Genomic DNA, 24325 nt, shown 5'->3' on the forward strand with positions numbered 1-24325 from the left:
TTGTGCGTGGGGGAATGAAAACATATTAAGCAGGGCCATAACTAGGGCTGTGCCATAGGGACGACTGCCCGGGCACAACGCTGAAGGGGGGCGCAGTTTTATATTTAATATTTTAGGTTCATTAGGTTAAAATTGAGGGCTAGGGTGGCGTATTTGACTTTCTCGCCCTAGGCGCTAGAGTTTTAAGTTACAGCTCTGATATTAAGAGTAACAGTAACCTTATGGAGAAGACAAAAATGAGCCAAAGAAACTGATGAGCAACCGTGCAGTAGTTTTTGGTAAGCTGGTGTGAGGGAGTGTGATGAGGACCGATGGTCTGCATAAAAGACATACTATGCATTCCACTTAATCAGGGGGAAAGATGTGTATGTTGAGTATTTGAACCCAATGGTTTCCATGCTATAACTTCTCTGAATTTTAGTTATAGTTTCAGAAAGTAATGGGGGAACACGCTCTTTACAGTGCTGAGCTATTGTGGCTCTAGTTGTGATAAGTATATGACCTGTTACATATCTATTGTGGTGCTGGATCTGGGGAGGGGGTAGTTGTGGAGAACAGCAAGTTCAGGAAGTGGGTGGAGTCTTGTGCTAGTGACCTGATTTATTATGTCAAACACTTCCATCTAGAGAGCCCGTATTCCTGGGATGCATGTGAGGGTTCTGGTCTTTCCACAGTCCCTCCAGCAGAACTTAGAGATCATAGGCCAGATCTTATGGAGAGTATCTGGCATGAGGTATAATTTATTAATAGATTAATTAATCTATCTATTAATTATCTTTGCCAACATCTCAGAATGATTGATGCATTTAGACATTTTATATACATTCTGGAGAATTTTTCCCCATTCCCAATTAGAGAGGGAAAGTGGCAGCTCTACTTCCCATTGGTGATTTGTTAGATTCCACAGCAGTTAAGAGAATTTTATATCATGCCCAAATTCCGTACTTATGGTTGAAGGAAGAGGAAATCAGACCTACTGTATATGAGGGGGGGGTTCAAAGAAGGGGGATGTGATTCTTGCCACTAAGTCCACTGGCATATCTGTAAGTATTTATAAAAATCTTGGGAGTGGATGTGGTATTTCATTTGTAGTAGAAGGAAGGACAGAGATGAGTCGCCCTCAAATAGATCCTGTATCTTGATAACACGATAATACCCAGGTTATGCCAAGGAGTAAAGATTCTGAATTACTTTTGATTAGGCTAATGGGAAAAGGCGGAAGAAGGAAATATTCATGGTTAAAGTAAAACACTTTATCCCAGACAGCAACAATGTCAATTGTAATCTGTAAAAGGAATTTGTTCACAGGTCTGTACTTCTGATCAAGCCAAAGCAGCTCATCCATAGGAAAAAGGTTAGAGTTATGGTTTTCAATGTCAACCTGTGGATTTTGAGGGGGGGGGAGGGGGGAGGCTAACCAATCTTTGATGTGGTCCAGTAAGCAAGCCTGCTGGTAAGTTTCTAGCAAGACCTGCTTTTAGTTTGAATCGAAACGGGCATTCTCTAGTGAGTCTGGGACATTTGCCTCTCCATACATAATTGAGTGATATTGAATAAAATTTGCTACTTAATTAATTAATTTTTGGAGAACTATAAATGGAATAGAGTGGAAAAGATCCTTGGGAGGAGCATTATCTTTACTGCAAACATTGTTCCCAACCACAAGACCTCAAACTGGCCCAAGACTTGGTAATGATTCGAATTGTTGTAACAATGGTAAATAATTACAATCAATAATGTTTGAGAGATTTAGGGGAATAAGTTTCCCTAGGTATTTCAGAAAGGAAGAGAACCAATGGTATTTATATGGAGCTCTGCGTGATTGGAGGGAGTCTTGTGTAAATTCAAGCCCTAAGACTTCTGATCTAGAAGTGTTTAGTTTATAAGAAGCAGCTTTAGAATATTCGCGGAGAACATTATGTAGGGTGGGTGTTGAAGTTTAACAATTGGACAAAGATGGTAATCAATAATTTCTATACACTAGAGTCAGTTGCAATGCGATCAATATGTAACATAATTATTATCGTGGCAACATTTAAATATGTTTACCACATTTTCTATCTTTTAAAATAAAATATAAAGTGGTGAAGAGGCTAATGTTTGCAACATTTAAACTACTTCGAGTTTGACATCATTCTTTTCGCAATTGCATGAGCACGTTTCCGGTATTATTTATGTAGCGTTCGCACACTGTGAACGCTAGGTATAAATAATATCACTTTCATGCACCAAATAGAAATGTCATAAAAGAACCAGTTTATACAGGTCTAGAGGTAGGAGCCTGAAGAAGGACACTTGGCAACCTCAAGGAACAATGACCAGGGAATCAACCAATGGCACTTCAAGTTCTTAGGATGTCATGACCCATCGACCTATGAATGTGGACCTTAATACTGTAACTGTGTATTTCTGTGATGTCACTGCTTTTTAGTGTTCTGATAGAAACATGTGTTGATGCCAACAGGCGCAAGCGCATGCGTGCCAAACTTTCCTTTGTAATATTTTGTGAATACAACCTTTTGTGCTTTAAAACCACAGCAATCGCAACAGAGAATCTTTATTGCAAGTGATACGTATGTACATAACATGGGCTACAAGGTCTTGGGTTCAGTTATAAATAGAAAAACATCATCTGCAAAGAGGCAGATTAATTTATGATATATTACCTATCTAGGCAGTCATGATCGAGTCGGTTGTTCTAATTTATTCAGCCAAAGCAAATATGAGTGGGGAGAGAAGACAGCCCTGTCTAGTAACAATTGTACTTTTATATTTATGGAGAGCAACCCATTGCTAAAAACAGGAGCTGAAGGAATTCAATTCAGTGTATGGATTGCTTTTATATCAGAATTCAAAAGGGCATTTGGGTGGTTATTTTTATTTTGTGTTGGGTCTTTACCAGTTTTGAGTATCTTTATGATTTGAGCTTTGTGCATTTCCTTAGGGAAAAAATTACCTCGGGTAGCATTGTTAAAAATCTCAGTTAAGATTGAGGTCAGATCGGCCTGGAAGCTAATATAAAATCTATTGGTAAATCCAGCCGGATCAGTGGCAGTTGGAATTCACCCAAAGCTTCGATGGTAGGGGAGGATGGCAGCAATGCTTTAAGGACATGGTCCATAATATGGAAAAAATGCATTCTAGGCAGGGTGACTTTAGGCAAGGAGTCCAAAGTTTGCTTGCATTTGGGTAACTGATGGATCCTGCCAATGAGAAGATCGGTAGATGAGGCAGAAGGGAGCAATTTGTTAAACAAGGCGGTAGTAAATCCGTAGAGATCAGCATTAGAGACCGAATCTGGGAAGCCCCTTATTTTAATATTGTTGCACCTGGAACTGCCCTCTATGTTGGCGAGTTTTTCTTTGATTGCAGATAGTGCAAGCTGTTCCATCTTCTTGTCAAGATGGTCCATACTGGAGCCAGGGTGTCACAACCTGCATCCTGCAGCTCCTGTCTGCAGGTACTTTGTTGGACCTTTGTATATATTTGTATCCTGGCTGTAGTACCACTGTCCACCAAAGGGGCCACTGCGGTACTTAGACTGCTCTTACCTGCCTCGTTATTACTGGAAGCTTAAACACCGGCTTCTGGCCTATGTAAGCCGGCCTGTCCCAACAACCTTTGCAAGATCATCTGTTACATTTACTTGTGTTGCTGTTCCGGTTCCCTGGCTCCTGTTCTCTGAGTTTCCAGCACATCTATCCGCAAACCATCTCAGCCACTGTCTACGCCAGTATCCTGTGGTAACTCTCTGTATATTATTGCTACCTGTTCTCTGTATCTCCAGCACATCTATCCGCAGATCATCACAGCCACTGTGAGTACTCCAGTATCCTGTGGTAATGCTCTGCAGATTATTGCTACCTGTTGTCTGCAGTTCCCAGCACATCTATCCACAGATCATCTCAACCACTGTGCCTACTGCACTATTGTGTGGTAATGCTCTGCATATTATTGCTACCTGTTCTCTGAATCTTCAGTGCCTTGCTCCGCAGACCGTCGCACCTTGTGTACCATCGCCACTATTTTGCGGACCACCGCATTCTGCATCTGTTATCCACTGTGTTCTTTAGCTATCTCTGCCATACCTTACCGTACTGCAACCTGAAACCTGTGTAGCCGGTGTTAATAAAAACCACTTCATTTCACTATGTTCTCTCTGTGGTTTTTATTGGGAATCCTGACACAAGGACTGCCCAGTCAGATTTTATTTCTTTAACTGTTGTCCTGAACTCAGAGGTTTTATCAGTTTTGAGGGCTGTCAAGATGGATTGTATAGATCTTAATGTGACAGGTCCACCAATTTCAAGTGGCGGGACTTCGTCCTGGTTGATAGTAGAATCCTGCTGCGATCAGAGGAGTGAAACTTGTTTTAGTTGTCGCACACATTTGCCGCAAGTGATTGGGTTTGATTTTAAGTCGATGGGGCAGTGATCAGGGCCGGATTAAGGGAATGGAGGCCCCTGGGCTAAGGGGGCCGCCCCCGCCCCCCCGTGATTGGAGCTTCCCGTGCCCCCCCCCCCCCCCGTGATCACAGCTGCCCGCGCCCCCCGCCCGTGATCACAGCTGCCCGCGCCCCCCCCGGCACTTACCTCCTTCTCCGGCGCGCTGTACTCTCTTTACTGAGGAGATCTCGTGAGAGTGAGACTCACGAGATCTCCTCAGTAAGGAGACTACAGCGCGCCGGAGAAGGACTGCTGTGAAAGTGCTCAGCAGCACTGATCGCGCCGGGGGCGCCCCCGCCCCTGACAGATCAATACTGCTGCTGAGCACTTTCAAGGGCCCCCTGAATGCCATAGGCCCCTGGGCTGTAGCCCAGTTAGCCCTATGGTTAATCCGGCCCTGGCAGTGATAGCACCAAAGAAGTTCTCCAGAGAAGCTGGTTTTACCTTTTTTAGGTGGCAAATTGTAGTGGGAAAAAAAAGTTTTGGGTATATCAAAAGGAACACAGATGGTGAACAGGATCTTTGATGGTCAGAAGATTTCCCAGCTTACAAATGTTACAGTAGATGTAATGGCATTGAGCAGAGTTAAGTCAGTGGTAATAATTAACTATACATTTCTGGACACTTTGTTTGGGTTTCCAGAGAGAGACAGCATTTTGTAGTAGTTTATGTTGTATGTTTGAAGACAATTAGCTTAGCTCACCATCAGGTGACAGTGGAGCACCATTTTTGACAACTTGTATAATCTGAAAAAGTATTCCTGCTTGTTAGACTTTCTACAGCATGCTTAGCTATTGTAAAACCACAGTCCTTAGGATAAGTATTTATATATATTGATAAGACTGGTTTACAGGGAGCAAGGATAATGAGAAATGGAGATTTCAATAATGAGTGAGATATACTCACAAAACAGCGACTTTTGTTGTAGTGGTCCAGGGGGTCCACATTCCTTAAGTGGCAGTATTGTATCTTCAGTGCCCTAGGAAGGTTCTGCACATCTTCTGGATCACTTCTAAAGGGTCAGACTAAAAGAGGAGTAGGCTGCATTGATCGCAGTCGATCCTCCACACATCGGATAAATGGCACTTTCTGCTGCCAGGGAGTCTTGGCAGGATGGATGAGACAGAAGCCAGCTGGATGCAGGAGGTGGAGGAAGGTCTGAGAGCTCTGGAAATTGTGGCATCGGTTTCAGTGGACTATGGGTGACCTGGTGTTGGCATCTCTTCCATCCCTGCGGGTGGATCCTATCTGGCGATGCTGATGTGGGAATTCTACTCAGGGTCTCCCCAAAGTAGAAGCGAGAGAGTCAGCTTGTTGTGGGGAGGGGAATCCACGATGAATAGTAGAAAAAGAATTTGCTGAACTGAACTCACAAGAGAAATGTCTGTTCAGTATGACTGCTGGCCGCTCCCTTTTGTCTGTAGTTTGAATTTGTTCAGTATGACTGCTGGCCGCTCCCTTTTGTCTGTAGTTTGAAATACTAGTGTTGCCTAATTTATTCTCACACCCAAGTTGAGCTGTCTTTGTGAACAGTAGGACATTTAATCAGTCTCATTGTAAAGAGCACTCATTGGTTATTACTGTGACTGCTGATTTAGACCACTGGTAGAACTGCTATTGATGATTATTTCATTTTCATCAATGTGGTTGGTAAATTTCCTTCTGTATTTTACTACCAAATCCCATTATTGAATGCCATTATTACTGTGCTATTGTTATTCTAATTTTTTTGCACTAAAAGTACAGTATTGTCTTATAAGATGCTATTTACATTTCATGGTTACAGTTATCTCAGTCACTTTATACTAGCTCTTTATATATCATAATACCAGCCTGACCATTTAATATACATGCCCAGTGGATTTTCCCCTTTTCGGGTTGTTTGTCATCACTAGTTATTTATTGTGAATCAGGCTGAGGTTTCCCAAGTCAGCCCATGTTAGACCTTGCCTAGATCTACAACCCCAAAGAGAGAACAGGACTCGAGTAGAGTCGGGCTGTGTTAGAGAAGATATGAGACTAACCTAACTGTGAAATGTACTACCCTTTATCACTAATCAATAATGATATCAGCCCGTTAATAATACAACATCTTATATATTTCCCCTCTCAAATTATTATAGAGTGTCAATTTGTACATAATACTTTCAAAAATACATTTATATGAAAACCTTTTTTTTTGCTACTAAAGATTTGTCCTGTATTTTTCCCATACTGTAGTAGTATTCAAAACAATGAAAAAGGGTATTTGATTGGTATTTTGATTTCCACCATTTAGTTGGCACCTATTATATATATTTTCATTTTCTGTTGTTATGCCACCTTCTGTGGACTATTGTGCATTCCAGTATTGGTTAGAAAAGTAAGTGACCCCTCATTTGATGCGGTTGGTTGTCTAGTTTACAATGCACATATGTGATATGTGAACGAAAATAAAAATCCCCCAAAAACAACCCCATGCTGATTGCACTGGGACTCCTCCCAACACCAGTGGATGGTGGTTTTTGGGGGTAATAAAATGTTAAAATAATAAAAAAGCATTTTTAGATGTGGTCCCAGTAAGCCCTGGCAGCCTTAAACGGCCTGGGAATGCTGGCGTTTGAGCATGCTAAGACTTGGAAATGTATACTGTTCTTATATTATTATTATATATTACCTGGGCTTATACCATATCCCCTATTTATGCATTGACAACCGCTCTGTATGATGAGTGCATATACTGCAAGCATTTTTCTAATGTTTCTGCACATTTCTTAGTGCAGCAAATAAATTAGTGATGCCTTGCAGCAGCTTGAATTAGAATCTTGTGAATGACTTTCGAACAATGTGGTAAGAGTCCGCCAAGTGGTAAGTACTGGTACTCTGATCAAATGGTATTAATTAAGCAGTAGTTCACAACCTTTTTTTTGTATACCATTATGTGATCAGATTAAATACCACTTACATTTAAATCTTAAATAAAAAATAATAAAACTTATCATTAAAATGATCGATGTAATGTGTCATTATGTAATGATTTAATTACTGAACGATGAACACACCAATAACAGGTTGTGTTTGTCTCTTCTACCTATGATTCATGCCTTGGAAACATACATTGACATAATGGAGGACACCGTTTGATTTTTAGTCAAGCAAAATTTTAATTTATTTTTCATAATAAAATAATAATAAAAAATAAATACAGTATATTTGATCACAACTGCCTTAAAAAATATTTGTGCTTAGTTAAAATGAAGTGAGCGTATTGTTCATATAAAGTGTGTTTAAGATGTTAGTATAGCAGGCTCAGTAGGGTATACACTACATATAAATATATTAATATATACATATTAATAGTGTTGATTTGATATAAATGGGACAGTTCGGCTTTAGTAAATATGTAGAGGTAGGAAACAGAATACATTTAAGCAATGATCACATACACAAATGTATCATGTTTATGTGTTAATTCAAAAATATTGTAGTTTAATAATAAGTCACACTATAATCAATGTGGGAAATCTATAGTATAGTTTTCCTTGAGAAAAATACTTAGCATACAAACACATAGCATAGGATAATGATGGTTACAATAATATATGGTGATGCAGACATTACAGCATTCTCATATGAGAATAGGGTTTGTGCTTTAAAACATCATCATCACCATTTATTTATATAGCGCCACTGATTCCGCAGCGCCGTACAGAGAACTCACTCACATCAGTCCCTGCCCCATCGGAGCTTACAGTCTAAATTACCTAACATACACACACAGACTAGGGTCAATTTTGTTAGCAGTCAATTAACTTATCAGTATGTTTTTGGAGTGTTAGAGGAAACTGGAGCACCCGGAGGAAACCCATGCAAACACGGGGAGAACATACAAACTCCACACAGATAAGGCCATGGTCGGGAATTAAACTCATGAACCCAGCGCTGTGAGGCAGAAGTGCTAACCACTTAGCCACTGTGCTGCCCACAGTCACAAGTGAGTTTTCTCCTAAGTAAGCGCAGGGTAAATTACCAGTGTTACAGTAAAGTATAAGAGTTACCCGTATGTGTGTTCTGCTTTGGCTGAAGTGTAAATACGTCTGGCTGAAACTTTATCCTATCAATGCCGCATTCCTTTTGTGTGCGCTCTTCATATGGCTGGACGTTTGCTATTTTTTGCACTTGGTGTAAATGTGACAACAGTCCTGTCATTGCAGAACGTGATGTGTGTAGCTCTGCATATGGGTGAATATACACCACTTTGAAGTATGGTTCTTTTAAACGAAAATTAAAAATAACATTCATATGGGAAAGACACAAGTTATGTACCTGAAGGATAGAGGGTCCCGGTGGGTTAAACCATTATTTGAACATGCCTGGTACCTGGAAATATGGGCGAAATAAAGGGATTAAAAAGCACCCTGACTGTAATGCATTATCTGTGTGAAACAAGGCACATTACTGGTGGGCGAAGTTAGTCCCTCGGTTCGTCACAAGGAGTGACAGTCGCTCTCATTTAGCTCATTGATCCCTGTGGAGAGCGCTGCACGTGATCAATCTTTATCCATTCCTCCAAACCTCAGGCTTTACCATGTTGATCCCAACAAAACTTCTTCTTGTACAAATCCATTTTTTCTCATGTATTCCATTCTCACTTTTGATACCCTCATGATTCAGGAAAACACATTCGGATTTATCAGTATTTGCTGACACACTCTCGATTACAAATCTGAGCGGAAAAATAGACAATATTATGTTGTGAGATAATGTACCAGGTTATTAATGTTAATCTGGATGTACTTTTCTATGATGCTGCTTAGTGTTAGCACGATCCACAATCTAAGTATAAGTTAATAAAACTAAGAGTTTAGGAAGGTTGCATTTACATGAAACCTTCCTAATGCACTTCTATTTCAGTGATCACAGGGATAATGTTGACCTACACCTCACCAGCACAGATGATATCTACATCCACACCATCTAAGACACAGAACTATTGATAGATGTTTCACTGATCCCAATGGGAGTACCATGACCAGTAATATTCACAATGAATTTACCATTAGTTTTTCTTAATTTGCACTAAGCCTCAACACAGAGTTGTTATTCTTTATATTTATCATATTGGTGTATGTGCCATGTGCTTTTTATGTTTACCTCTTGTAACTAGATCATGTAGAAATAACTTATTGTAGATATCTATTTTAATTATGGGTGCAGTGCACCTCTTTATATCATTGCAAACATACTGAATTTTTTTATATAGTGTTGTATTTCCGTATAGGAAATGTACTTATTTCTGAGACAGTATGCCAGGAGAGGAAATGTATTTTTGTTTTGTAACTTCTAAAGGCAGATTAATCACATGTTAAGTTAATTAGACCTTTTCATCTCAGTGACCAACAAGTCCTTTTAGCCTGAATGCACGAGAAGGGGGTTGTTAGACTGTTATCCCGTGCGGAAGAGAGATATGAAACCTAACAGCAAGTGATTTAGGAAATCACAGATTGGTGTAAATTTCATTAAGTATAAATTGCATTTAAAATCCAAGTTCGGAGAACATATTGTCACAATTCTCTCTATATTCTTTAACACAATTATTGAACTTATTCTAACATTTATAGTCTTTTTATTATATCATTTACTATGCATAGCTTTTTGACAGTATTTACTGTTTTAGGCTCCTTCTAGAGTCCCCACCTTGGCCTCAGTAGTTTGTATGAATTTTAATTTTATTCATATAGTTACTTATCCCATGCCAACCATTTACGTTTTGTGTCTAATACTGTTCTATTTGTTAGGTGTCTAACCTGCATTGGAAACATAATCATTGTTTATGCAACCAATTTGTTAGTCAATTCAAGTCATTACATGTGGAAATGATGTCTAGAGAAAATGACATGTTCTTTTTCAAACGTCACTTTGTATAAGAAACCCCGAACACACAAATGTGATCCTATATGTATATTATTATTATTATCATCATTTATTTATATAGCGCCACTAGACTCTTGGTAGGGGTATGTTCATTGAATATCAAACATGAGGTTATTTGTTCAATTCTAACCACTATCAGAATGTCACAATGCTTTTTGTCTAGTTCTGATGGTAATTGTAAGCTTTATATAAAGTGAAGTACTTTATAAGAATGTGAGTTTGAGCTTTGCTTTTGAGGTAAAGTCATTGTATTTCTACAATGGAGTTGTGAGTTTAAAGGCAAAAATTAAAAACAACGGAAAAAACCCAAAACAGTTTTGAAGTTTAATATAGACAAAAGTACCTCATGAGATTGAGGTTTGGTTTAGAATTATTTTTTTATGTGTAATCAAACTTAAAATCATTTTGCAAATAAGTTACTTCAAGTCTCATTAATAATAATATCAATTTGGTTAAATTCGAATTCATCTCTATTGGAACTAGAAAAGAACAATTATATTTTCCAGTAGCTCTCAAAGAATAATGGTGTATCTATGACATCAAAAATCTACAAATGAACTGAATAACACAGAAACAGTAAGCTGCCTGCTGTCACGATCTACTTCTGGTTGCATTGCAGCATAATCTCTGTGGATGCTGCTTTGCCTTCTCCAGATCCTCATCAGTATTGAACTTTGACACTAATTACCTGTGTCTGGCCTTTAAGAGACTGCTTTTCCCAGCAGTCTGCCCCAGCTCATCAATTGTCTTTGCTGCTGTTGGTCTCTTTGTGAAACCCCTATTTGGATCAGGACTTGCAACTTGGTATTTGACTCCTGGTTGTTCTAACGTTTTTGAACCTCTTCTTATTACCCAGGCCCCGACTTCATTTGACCTTGTTCCTGCTAACTCCCAGGTATATTGTGAATATCCTGGCTTTTGACCCCTGATTTGCCTGATTCTCCTGTGGATCATCCAGTGCCTTCTGCCTCTGGTTAAACCTGGTAACCCCCTCTCCTTGTGCCTGCACTTTATCTGAAATATCTGCCCACAACATTTCCTGCTTCAGTGTCAAAACCTGGTAATCCAGTCTACTTGTGCATGCACCTCATCTGCAAATACCCTGCACTTCCCAAAGTGCATATTTTTCTACAAGTACCCTAAATTGCCAAGTGATCATTTCTCTGCAAGTACCATGCATTTCCAAAGTGTACATCTTTCTACAAATACCCTGCACTTCCCAAACTGCACTTCTTTCTGCAAGAATTCTGCATTTTATCAAGAGTGCTCATCGGTGATGCAAGAACTTTGCATTATCTAGTGCTTATTCTACAGTGCTTGGGGTTTTGCCGGTATCACCAGTTCAGTATCTGGGGCTGATTCTGAGTCTCCAGAGCTCATCTCCAGTTCTGTATACCTGTGTGTGGATTTCAGGTCTGACTCACAGTCCCGAGATCTCCATTCCTTGTTACAGTTCTGAGTCCTGTTTCCAGTTCCAACTCATTTTTTTCTAAATTTCTGTGTGTTGCACATTCTGAGTTCCTAATAGTGGGTTCCAGTTCCATGTGCCTAGTTACCGGTGCCGGGTTTGAGTTCCCATGAACAGTTCCAGAATGTTGCTACAGCGGATTATAGCTCCGTACTCCGGCTCAGACTCCGACCCCTGACTCTTATTCTGCTGTCTTGTACCTGCTGCTGCTATGGACTATGCTTGCTGTTAACCATTGACCTATTTATTACCCCATGTAATCTCTGCTTATAATAAAGACACTTTGTTTCAAATACGATTACTCACCATGAAATTCATGCCAGGAATTATGACATGTTATACTTTGGAATGTGCTGTACATAATATATCTATATCTTTATCATCATCATCACCATTTATTTATAAAGCACCACTGATTCCACAGTGCTGTACAGAGAACTCACATCAGTCCCTGCCCCATTGGAGCTTACAGTCTAAATTCCCCAACACACACACAGAGAGAGACACAGACAAGGGTCAATTTGATAGCAGCCAATTAACCTACCAGTATGTTTTTGGAGTGTGGGAGGAAACCGGAGCAGGCGGGGGAACCCACGCAAACACAGGGAGAACATACAAACTCCTCACAGATAAGGCCATGGTCGAGAATCTATCTCATGACCCCAGTACTGTGAGGCAGAAGTGCTAACCACTGAGCCACCGCTATCTATCTATACACACACACACACACACACACTAACTGCAATTTCAACTTGCTCCTCAGGACTTATAACAGGACAGTCAGTGTAGGTGATAGAGTCCTATGTTCACTCTGCAGGATCAGGAAGGATCCATTTCTCTCTTATACTATAAACATTTCTACTGCTTATAGCCACATGACCACTATAATTAGTAACTGATGCTTCAAACATCAGACATAACAGAACAAGCAGTAACACTGTTAATGAAGCTTGAAATTACAGAAAACTTACAGTTTGCCATTGTACAATATTCCATCAGTCCAGGTCCAGGCATTATTAGTAATGCTCCATCTTATTCCAATCCAGTGATTGTCTATACCCTTAAATCTGTTCAAGAAATTCTGCCAGGAAGAAAATATATATTTTTAGTTGAATATAAACTGCTTATAAACTCACAACATGTAGCAATATACCATGACAGACTGTAGCAAGACAGCGAGTGCTGCGGCACTTGACGCTCAAACCCATTATAGGGGAGGTGAGAGGGTTTGGGTGGAACGTAGTGCTTTGTGCTTTGTAGACACTGAGCTTGTCCTTAGGGGCCAGGACCATGCCTTATTACTTCCAGGATAATGCTGGCAGGTATCTTTTGCATGTAGCACACAAATACTGGTCAACTTTTTTTAATTTGCAATTTAGAGTTGAGGCAACATGACCCCCTGCCCCCTTCCAACTCTAAATCTGCACACACATTTTACGTTTGTCCCCTCCCCCAATCACAACATGGTTTTGCCAACGTGCAAAAATGTCCAGAGTAATCTTACAACTTTGATCTTATTTTATTATTAATATTTACATTAAGATCTGATTATATTTCTAGATAAATTAATATTGGCTCTCAGATTTACTCTCGCCACCACCACTAATTTACAACAAGAAAACTAAAACAATAAGTAAAAGCAGTGAAGAATATAATCAGAAGAAATTGCAAAACAAATGGTTCTAAACTGAAGGACAATATACTGTATACACTTCAAACCAACTCCCCAGTGACCCACAAATCACAGCTCATACGAGACATCATCTTACACTCACCAGTTCATCCTCATTATCAATAAGTGCCAAGGATGCATTTTGTGAGAGACAGATTCTCTGGCTGTTGGTCCACGTTTCACGTTTGTCAGAGAAATAGTAACATTTACCGTTGTACCAGATCCAATTACTCTCGCATGGCATAGTCTTCTCTATGGAGATTTCCAGTGTTACTGTTGCAAACAGATAAATGTCAAATGAATAATGCAAGTGATATGTTGTTTATATTACGAATAATTGCATTTATCGGCTTTAGTTTTCGGTTTTGCAAAGTATGACTGAAGAAACCCATCCGTCACTGCATCTTCATAAAATGTACTGAATGGACATGTGATGCCTGTATAAAATGCTTCTATAGTGCTACAGATCCAGGATGTAACACATTACGTCATTAGTGATTCATTCTGACTGACCGGGGTGTAGACTCAAATGGGAGCCGGTGACCATAATAAGAGAGTGATAGACTGTGCTCTGGGGAACCCACAGGTTGAAGCTTCAGACTAGTCTCACTAGCTTCTAGGCAGCTTCTGACTAGCAAAAGAATGGTCAAGTATGGGAAGGGCTGAAAGTTCAGGTTCAAGTCCACATGTAAGACTGAGGTCTGGGTGGACAGCGTAGATTTACGGGTAACAAGCCATAAAAACATGGGGCATAGGGATGACAACTGCATGCTGCTATGTGCAGCCGCACACCTGTGCAGTATTTGGACGCTAAACTTCCAAACCCTGCATGCCCTCAGCGATAACATGATGGGTCTAAGAAGGTCATGATTACACTCATAGTGGAAAAACCCCACTATATATTTTAGCTGTAACTGGAGCTGATTTGGTAGCTTCAGATAAAGCAAACATTTATTGTAAAAATAGAAAATTATCCGTAGTGTCCCCCGTTGTCAATTTTACCTACTTCAGGACAGTTGCTTTGCTTTTGCTCTGTTATTTGATTAATCATTGTACTGCATGCTAACATTGTGTTTTTGTGTTCTTAATAAGGCTCAGTATAATAATAAACTGCTGTGACCATATCACTACAATGTCATGCAGTGGGTGTCTATGGGGTCTGTTTATTAAAGCCACACAGTGTCAATCAATATGCATCGCTGCAAACCATAGTGATAAATATTTAAACACCGCTGAAATTTACCATTCCGGGGCTGGTCTGGGAGACTTGCGCTGCTGGGGAATAGAGGAAATGCTATGCTCATAGCCCTTCCATGGGTGAGGGATCCAGCGAAACCGGAGAGATGGAGTTACCGTGCTGCGAAAGGCATAGCTTTGCAAAGCATAATGAATTGGAAAACTTAATATATGGGGTCTGTGTTGAGAAACAGTAACTGGGGTATGGCAGGAACAATCTATTATTTCTCCTGCATTGAACCCTTCATTAATTATGCAATGGTCATTTTACTGAGAAAACTGCTGTTTTCTCAGTTTTGATGACTGATAGCATCTTAATAAAAAGACCCATATGTGTATTTATTTGAGGTTAGCACAAGTATATTATTATTATTATTATTATCATTATTAACCTTAATTTATAGGGCGCCACATGTGGTCCGCAGCACCGTACAGAGGGAAAACACCAAGACAGTACATGGTATAACAGTACAACACAGTAAACAAATAACACTACAACTCTCAACTCAGCAACTGGGGTGTAAGGGGCATATTCAGCGCAGGCTGAAACCTGTGCCCATTACCGTGGGCACAACTAACAGGTTTAGAGCTACTGGAAGAGGTGCAAAGACAATGACAGTATGGAGTCAATGGGCAGAGAGCCCAAGGAGAAGGTACACAGTGTAGCTGGTGAGCAATTGTTATAGGTAATAAGAATAGGAGGGAGGAGGGTCTTGATCAGTAGAGCTTACAATCTAAATGGAAGGGGGCAGACAAATGATTGACACATGGGGGGTGAGCCAATGTAAGGGGAAGAAGCAAGAGCGGGAGAGATGGAGGATGAAAGAGGGTGAGGTATACTACATGGTGAAATGGTTAAGCGGAGGACTGGTAGGTTAAAGTATATTTAACTTTACCCTATTCAAAAGAAGCAATAGAGAACAGTACAAGAAATATTCAAGAAATAAGCTGCAGATATAAATTAGACAGTAAAGCACAGAATAAACAAAGTACTTCCGCCTCACAGCGCTGGGGTCATGAGTTCAATTCCCGACCATGGCCTTATCTGTGTGGAGCTTGTATGCTCTCCCTGTGTTTGCGTGGGTTTCCTCCGGGTGCTCCAGTTTCCTCCCACACTCCAAAAACATACTGGTAGGTTGATTGGCTGCTATCAAAATTGACCCTAGTCTGTCACTCTCTCTCTATCTGTCTGTCTGTGTGTATGTATATTATTGAATTTAGACTGTAAGCTCCAATGGGGCAGGGACTGATGTGAATGAGTTCTCTGTACAGCGCTGCGGAATTAGTGGCGCTATATAAATAAATGGTGATGATGATGATGATGAAGGAAATACAAACATGTGTAATCTTTTACTTACATGGTGAAGAGATTGGACATTCGCATGGCTCTCTTACTGAAACACAAAGAAAAAAATTACAGATAAATTAACTGGTCATTCCTGTTACCTCCTACTTCTTCCTGCCTATGCAGTGCTATATTTATTTCTATTCTACAGTAAGCTGTACTTGCGGATTACTGTACCTTTGTGAAATATACAGGAAAATATTATAAAAAGTATGTATGAATGCCGATATCTTATCTCCTTATAGTGCCAGACCTGCCAATTAAAATAGTCCCCCCATAACTACTGATAAACCTCAGCTGCTCACTCAGTGTGCCCCACCGTTTTCTTCCAAATGCCCAGTCACAGCTCTGAGGGTACACCCCAATACCAAGATACAGCTGACAACTCTGCCTAACACTAAGCAGCAAGACTGATGAGTCTCTGATAGATATCCCCAGCCAAGTGATTGCCTCCTGGGACCCACCAGCACCATGACAATGGTCCATATTGTCATGGTCATGACCCCCACTCTGATAGGCCATGTCCCCTTTGTACAAGTAAAATTAAGTTTGCCCACAAAACAGGAGAATGGTGGGAGGGGATACTGTATGTGTGATACACAGTTTGGAACTTTTCCGTCCGTGGCCATTGAGCTCTGCTTGTGGGTGGAAACTGTTATAGTGCTCTACAGGAACCCAGCCACAAAACATAAATATTCTTATTATGATCGATACATGTTTTCATTTCCAAATCCATCTACGACTTCATCTATATCCTTATCGCTTACCTACATCATTATATTTTATTTTCATTTTTATTCTTAATGCCATTCTCATTACAAAGTCGGGTTAAATGTTTTAATCTGCGGTCCCGACATTGCGACTTTAAATTAACGTTCATTGAGGACGCGATGATGTCAAACTGTACAGACGAACAGCTGTCCATTCGGAATAACTTGCTGTCAGCATGCTGGTTCCATCAGTGATCTGCAGCGTCAGCGTAGAGATATATATATATATATATATATACACACACACACACACACACACACACATATACTAACTTAAAGCCAAAGCATCACAAAATCATGAAAATTAGATAAACAACAATGTATCATAGTAACTTCACTGTGAGCGGTTTCAACAATAGAAAACAATTGGTATAATAATAATAATAATAATAATAATAATAATTATTATTATTATTAACCTTTATTTATATAGCACCACCATATCATTCAGCGATTAACAGATGCTCTTAATGTGACATCAATGAATACTTTGTCTAAGAAAAAAAGAACATACTTTGAAGCTATTGCTAAATACGTAAAGTCAATAGCTTGACAGTCAAGTTGTAAACTCAAAGTAATAAAATTGTACAATGTCTATCAACTGTGTATTGTGAGGTATACATGTTTATTTCATAAATAATATACAATACCTGTATATCATAAAGAAATAATCTATTGCAATTTCTAGCTAAATAATATAATGATTCAAATAAATCATATTATACTTCAATGTAAATAAAAGTAATGGGCCGTGGGACACAAAGTATCACTTTAAGCTTCTCCAACAAGTAAGATGTTTATACATTGCAGATCATTGGGTGTCAATGCTCATGTGATTTTTGCTATAGTTAGTAAAATATCTGCACTTACCTTTCCACATAAGAACTAGAGTGAGCACGAGAAATATTATAACAGTCACTGCTGAAACAAACAGTTGCAGAGGAACTTTTCTCGAGGGTGCTAAAATAGAATGGATATAAAATAAGATAAAATACTGACATTTTATTCATGTATGGAGAAATCTGAGCGATAAACTAAAGTTATAGAGTACAAACAATAAGAGGCCGTAATACTTTAAGGGACTCAATAGCCTGAAACTTAAGATTATTATTAAATCAGTTTATTGGTTTACTGGAAAGATATCCAATGGAGGATCAGCACTTACTGATGGCCTGGACATATTTAATATTGACCTGTGGTCTCACATGTCACACATGGCCCCAAGGCGTTACATGTGTTCAAGCACTTGATCTCTTTTCTGACACATTTTGCTTTGTAGCCCACACACAATTTCAGTCGTGTCAATACCCTGGAATACCTCCAAACATCATTGCTTTTAAATCACCCTCCTAGACTTCCAAGAGATGGTTCCTGGCCTCTGGTAAGGCTCCCTCCTTTTATAATACAGGGGTAGCTCAAGCAACCTAAAGTGCAGCGTGGTTCTTACTCATCTGTGTAATAAACTATGGGGTCTATGCATGAATAAATTGCGGTGCCTGTAAATATCCATCACTGCAAATCGCAGTAATGCATATGTAAAGTGAAAGGAAACCTCTGATCAATGTGGTTTGGGAAATCACAGATTAGTGTCAATTTTTCTAAGTGTAAATTGCATTTAAAATCCAAGTTTAAAGAACATCTAACATCCTGATATTAATCTTTGAATGAAATATGTCATTCTTTGAGGAGCCATCCCTCAGGGATCAGGGGGCTGGCTTACCCCCTGCTGACATGTGTGTCAGGATGTGTATAAAAAAAGATCTGGTTTGTACTGAAATGTATCATTATTGTTCCATGTGACCTTCTGATCACTGGTGCCTTAAATCAGTGTGAACTGTCTTTTTTGGGACACTTGAGCAAATAAACATCATTTTTCTTCAAGATCCTGCGACTACTTTTTTGCTGTAATTCCTTTAACCTGCAGATTAGACCCAAATCTAATCCGTTCTGACGTTGAAACCCAGTGTCTAGAATCAACTATCTGCCCTCTACCCAGCAGCTCTGGCCAGTGTGATAGGCCAGGGAGGATCCATCCATAGCACCCTGATCAGGGGTACCAGCCTAGGTGCTCAGTGATGGGGTACACTAGCAGCGACAGTTACCCAGAAGAAAGCAGTTCTAGGTGCCAGTGTAGGAGCCTAGTGGTGGCAGCATAGTAAGGCCCTTCGCTGCGGTTAGAGGGTGCTGTTTGGGAGATAGAAAGGGGATGTAGTAAGGAATTCAACTAACCACAATGTTTCTCTGATTATCGGACTGCTAACTTTTTCAGACATGGTAGAAATCTCTGCTCATTTTTCCTCACACCTCTATAGGGATCGAGGAAAAATGAGCAAAAATTTCTCTCAAAAGCTCAGCCACAAAGTATCTCCAGAAGAAAAGAGGGGGGATCAAATCCACAACAGCTAAACCATTAACCATAAATCCTTATGAGTACATCGATGTGCAACTCATACATCAGAGTACGAAAATTCACCCTAACACTGTAACAGTAATTAGAAGGAAAAGAAAAGAAGTGTCTAGGAGGGGCACTCCGGATATATGAATGGATACATTATTACATATAAAACATTCATTTTATTGATATGTTTAAAATAAAAGAGTACAATCCTCCTAAATATATAAAGAGAGCTAGTGAAATGTTAAAAACAAAACAAACATAGTGAGTTAAAATTACATATCAGTAAAATTTATGCTTTATATGTAATAATATATCCATTCATATATAAAGATTGCTCCTCCTAGTCACTTCTTTTCTTTTCCAGAAAGTATCTCCGTAATGTCCCCCCTTTGTCTATGCCTAGGTGTGACCCTTATTCTGAATAGTGCAAGAGCACCGTTTTAATAGGGGTGTGTGCAGCTGTCAACTAAGGGACTGTAACGTGAAGGCCTTGCACGGAGATGACCTGGGGTACACTCCAGGGCCCTCCGAGCTTGTGCATGTGTGGTGAGACAGAACTCTGCCCCTTAGCCGACACTAAACAAAGTCTATTTATACTACCTTAATTAATTTAGTGTCTTACAGTCTCAATTTTTGAAAGCTTTATTTGCACTTCAAAGTGGTTGATTTACCTTCTTTGGATGCAGTAATTTTGTAAATGCGGAACCAAAATTCACTAGTATGCAATCAGCCGATTTACTAGAAACCGGAGACATCAGTGAGACATAAAAGGCCTGATTTCTGAGTATTATCACTAGTTCGTAGTGATTTGATTCTTTTTAGGAACAAAAATAATTCTCATGATACTAGGCTTCTTTTGTTTATTGAATTAGGTTTGTATCATCTGTTACTTTCATTGTCTCACTGCATATTATAATAAACTGTCATTTCCCAGGTGGCTTGCAGTGGCTTCATTGCTAATTGCACGGCTGTGCAGTATAGTCAGCATGTGAAAGATTTTGGTAGTGCTGGGCGAGTAGTTCTAAATGAATATTCAACAGCTTAATTATTCAAAAATGTTGTCAGCCAGCATCCAGCAGCAACAACAACAATTTGCAGTAGCTGTTGGCGTTGGCTGAGCAGTGCCGTAACGAGGGTGGTGCGGGCGGTGCCGTCGCCCAGGGTGCAAAGCCATGCGTTCCACGGCGGAACTTAACGGCTGAAGCATCAAACTCTGGTAAGTTAAAATCTCTCTCTCTTTCTGTCCTCCTACACCCCCCCCCACCTCCCTCCTTAGATGGGGGGCGCCGGTGCCCTGTCTCGCCCAGGGCACCAAAATGTATAGTTACGGCACTGGGGCTGAGAATCATGTGATCACTCAGAGCTGACCGGCAGCCTGTCTAAAAAGTTGAAAAATTCCCTGGTTTCATGATGTCACAGAGAGTGTCTCCTAATTAACACATTACTTATTCAGAACATAGATATCTTAATACTGGTATATAGAGAAATAAATATGGAAGATATTAAACAGGTAACTATATAATTTGACTTTTCATCTTCTTACCTGACACATGGCTATAAATGTAGTTTTCTGAATTCCTTGTAAAGGAATTTGAATAAGCTGCAAAGAAAAAAATATGATATATAAGTAAAAGTGAAACTTAGTAACAGAGAGTAACTTCCAGTTTTTATCTGCTGTTTTTATCTGCTGTTTTTAACAAATATGAACAGTGTAGCTTGAAACTGGTTTATCCAGGTTCCCTACTAAAACCGAAACTCCTGTATTTATATAGTGCTATCAAATTACTTTACAGAGAATGTTTGGCATCGTTTGCATCAGTCCCTGCTGGAAAACAAAATTATTTTTTTTAAGGACCGTCTGGAAAATTTATATTTAATGTAATTTTGTTTTGAGAACACAGTATTGCATGGGCACAAATTGGAGCACAGTTAGGGGGACACCGAGCCAATCAATTTAAGAAATACAACATTGCATTCTTCTAAATTAACTTGATATTTAACCCTTTAGATAGGCACAATCAGTCATATGGACATAATGAAATGGTGAATGTGTATAATCATGCCTGGGCTAGACATAGGTGTGAGATCAGGTGTGACCTGAGACTAACAGGCAGACTAGATGGACACATTGTTCTTTATCTTATATTAATATTCTATGTAAAATGCTTCTCCTAGGCTGTAATGTATTAATCTGACCGACTGTCCTCACTCCAGCGATTCTTATATCCCGTAATACTGACCTTCTGCCCAGGACCTCACCATGTTCCCTTCTCCAGCGTCTCTCTGCAAGTCTGAGGACCAGCACCCTGCAGGCTGGAGAGGTGGAGGCTGGGGATTTCCAAAACTAAGGTACCACCCACAGATAAGCTACACTTCCCTTTATATTACTGACAGTTTTACACAAAAGTTCTGTGTTTTACAATGCCGTAGCTCCAGCCTGACATGATTCCAAGAAATTCACCATGATTGCATATTAGTTACATATGTGTAGTTTGTGTGTGATATACATGTCTTATACAATGACTGAGGTCAGAGGCTGGGTCATGGGGGTGAGTGACAGAGGTATATCTTTCCCTCCAGCTAGGAGATCTTTCCTTCCTACATCCAGGGAGGTTAGAAGATATACAAGTGTTCCCGTATTGATGGCCTTATATATATGTAACCCCCTGTCACTGTGTGTATTGTGGGGTGCAGTGGGTACACAGTGCACCTCCTTCTCAAGCCCTGGCTAGCTGATGGGCATGGGTGTACATGATCAGGGGGTCCCTGCACGTGCAGGTGTTACTTTGTAGTTAGTGGGACACAGCGGATGTCACTTTGGTGCAGTGTAATAGAAGTCACAATAATTTGGGCGCCAGACCATCTCTATAACAAACTCAACTCTTTATTTACACTCCTCTTCCTCCAGCACGATAATCATAAGGGTTGCAGCAATAAAGTAAAATATACAGCTCCTTACTCTCTCCAGCACAGTTCTTAATGAGCAATACGAATATGGTTGCAAATATATCTCATTACTCCTCCTGCACAGTTCTTAATGTTATCCAGATGTTATATAACATAAATCATAGGTCTCTCTTACACTCCATACTCACTGCAGATCACCCTCCTCTGCAGGGGCACTCACATGGATGCTAACAGGCAGGCAGCTTCTCCTCCATGCAGCTCTGACACACTCTGTGTACCTCTCAACTGCAGCTCACCCCTCCTCTGCGGGGATGATGTCTCCTGTGCTCTGACACGTCACTCTGTGTACTCTCAGCCTCAGGATCTGACACTACAGCTACCAGGCCTCTTGTAGCAGCCCTCACTCCAGGGCCTCTTCCATGCGAAGTGTCCCCCTCTCTCTTGGGTTCTCTATAGTGTCATGGAGTTCTCCCCCTCATCCAGGGCACACATTCCTTGCCCTGGCTCAGTTACCACGCTCAGACAACCAGGCAATGCTGGGGGAGCCTGGGAGCTTCCACCCCAGGTCCCTAGCTACCATATCTCCTCTCCTCTGTCTCTCTCTATCCTATCTCCTTGCTCACAGCCCCTCCTTCTTCTCCCTCAGTCTCACAGGCTGGGCTGGGTTATCACCATGGTAACCTGTTTATGTAACTTTTCATAAACTATTAGCTTACCCTCTAGGTGACCCCTCCTGAATTCACTGAGATGCAGGGTTTTACTAACACGCCACTAAGGGGCGTTACATATATATATATATATATATATATATATAGATCTATAATATAAATGTCTAGTGGCGTGTGTTAGTCTGTCTGTGTGTGTGTGTGGAAAAAATAAAACCAAGCTGCAGCGCCATCTGCTGGGCGGAGTTATACACTGACCTACTAAATTCTTAGTGTGTGTGGAAAAAAAAATTCAGAAAGGGCTGAAATTTGGTATACTAAGATGTTTTAAATTTGTTAATTTAATTTGTTAATTGTTAAAAGTGTTTATAAAGATTTAAAAAATATATATATATATTTCTTGAAGGAGAAGTGACAGTTGGGAGTGGTTGGTGGTTGCCGGGGGTGACAGTGGGGAGTGGTTGGTGGTTGAGGCCTGGGCTATGGCCCAAATGCATGACAAGAACCTTTTTAACACCTTAAGTAGCTTGATTTGACTAGAATGCATGAGTATCATGCACGGGTTAACTTGTATATATATATATATATATATATATATATATATATATATATATATATACACATACATAACTGTGCAAGTCCTGTAGTGAATAATATTGTTGTTTTCTGACTGTATCAGCAGGGTGTGTGCTCAGTGTTATGTCTCCACCAGAGCCTCATCAGATCATTCCCTGCTCTGTCATGGGGTGTTAAATGCAACAAAGTTGAGCTAATACAAAAAATGTTGATTATTAACAATTAAAATAGCGATTTTTTTATGTGAGATAAAATGTCATACAAGGAAAACAAAAACCATAAAAATACATTTTACTAGTTACTAATCTCATCTTTCTGCATACAAAATGCAATATCATGGCACAGTACTACTTCATTTCAAACCTCTCACAGAAATTTTACTGTTTGTGAAACTCTCAAATTCTTCAGAGAAGGGAGCTGTGGGGGATGCTGCAAAACTCTCTCACTGTCACTAACTAAACCAGTGTTGGCTAACCTGTGACACTCCAGGTGTTGTGAAACTACAAATCCCAGCATGCTTTGCCAATATATAGTAGCTTATTTCTGGAAGGGTATGCTGGGACTTGTAGTTTCACAACACCTGGAGTGTCACAGGTTAGCCAACACTGAACTAAACTGTCTCTGTGGCTGTTCCATGTTTATCTGAGCATTCTTGAGTTAAACAGCTGCTGCTTTATGCCTTTTTTTCACTTAAAACCCAACTTACAAAGAAGCAAACAACTGGTTAGAGGAAGACAAGGCAACACATTTTTACAATGAAAATGCAATGAAGATACCATCCTCACGATAGAATAACACGAAGCTGACATGAAACATTTAAATCCCTTTTTATAAAATAAATAAATAAATGAATACATAAATAAATAAATAAAAAAATACTGAACATTCCTTAATTTATTCAAAACATATTTATTGAAGGTACCTATAAGG

General features: G+C 39.8%; 1 protein-coding gene across 1 annotated transcript; it reads right to left on the reverse strand.

Annotated features, from left to right (window-relative positions):
* Window positions 1-7603: 7603 nt before the first annotated feature.
* LOC142160845 (C-type lectin domain family 2 member B-like) lies at window positions 7604-21550 on the reverse strand. Its single transcript, XM_075215874.1, has 7 exons — window positions 21488-21550; window positions 20791-20847; window positions 17720-17809; window positions 16093-16128; window positions 13602-13771; window positions 12798-12907; window positions 7604-9150 (listed from the first exon to the last, which is right to left on the reverse strand). The coding sequence occupies exons 1-7, from the start codon at window positions 21507-21509 to the stop codon at window positions 8982-8984; spliced, it is 654 nt and encodes a 217-aa protein (XP_075071975.1). The 5' UTR covers window positions 21510-21550; the 3' UTR covers window positions 7604-8981.
* Between the last annotated feature and the right edge of the window lie 2775 nt (window positions 21551-24325).

This window comes from Mixophyes fleayi, chromosome 6 (assembly GCF_038048845.1).
Source record: "Mixophyes fleayi isolate aMixFle1 chromosome 6, aMixFle1.hap1, whole genome shotgun sequence".
Taxonomy (NCBI): domain Eukaryota; kingdom Metazoa; phylum Chordata; class Amphibia; order Anura; family Limnodynastidae; genus Mixophyes; species Mixophyes fleayi.

Coding starts and splice junctions, on each gene's coding strand:
- LOC142160845 (XM_075215874.1), bottom strand. CDS start 21,509: ATGGTGAGGTCCTGGGCAGAAG. Junction 17,810..20,790: donor CATTTATAGCCATGTGTCAG/GTAAGAAGATGA, acceptor ATTCTATTTTAG/CACCCTCGAGAAAAGTTCCT. Junction 12,908..13,601: donor TTGATAATGAGGATGAACTG/GTGAGTGTAAGA, acceptor TCTTCCTGGCAG/AATTTCTTGAACAGATTTAA.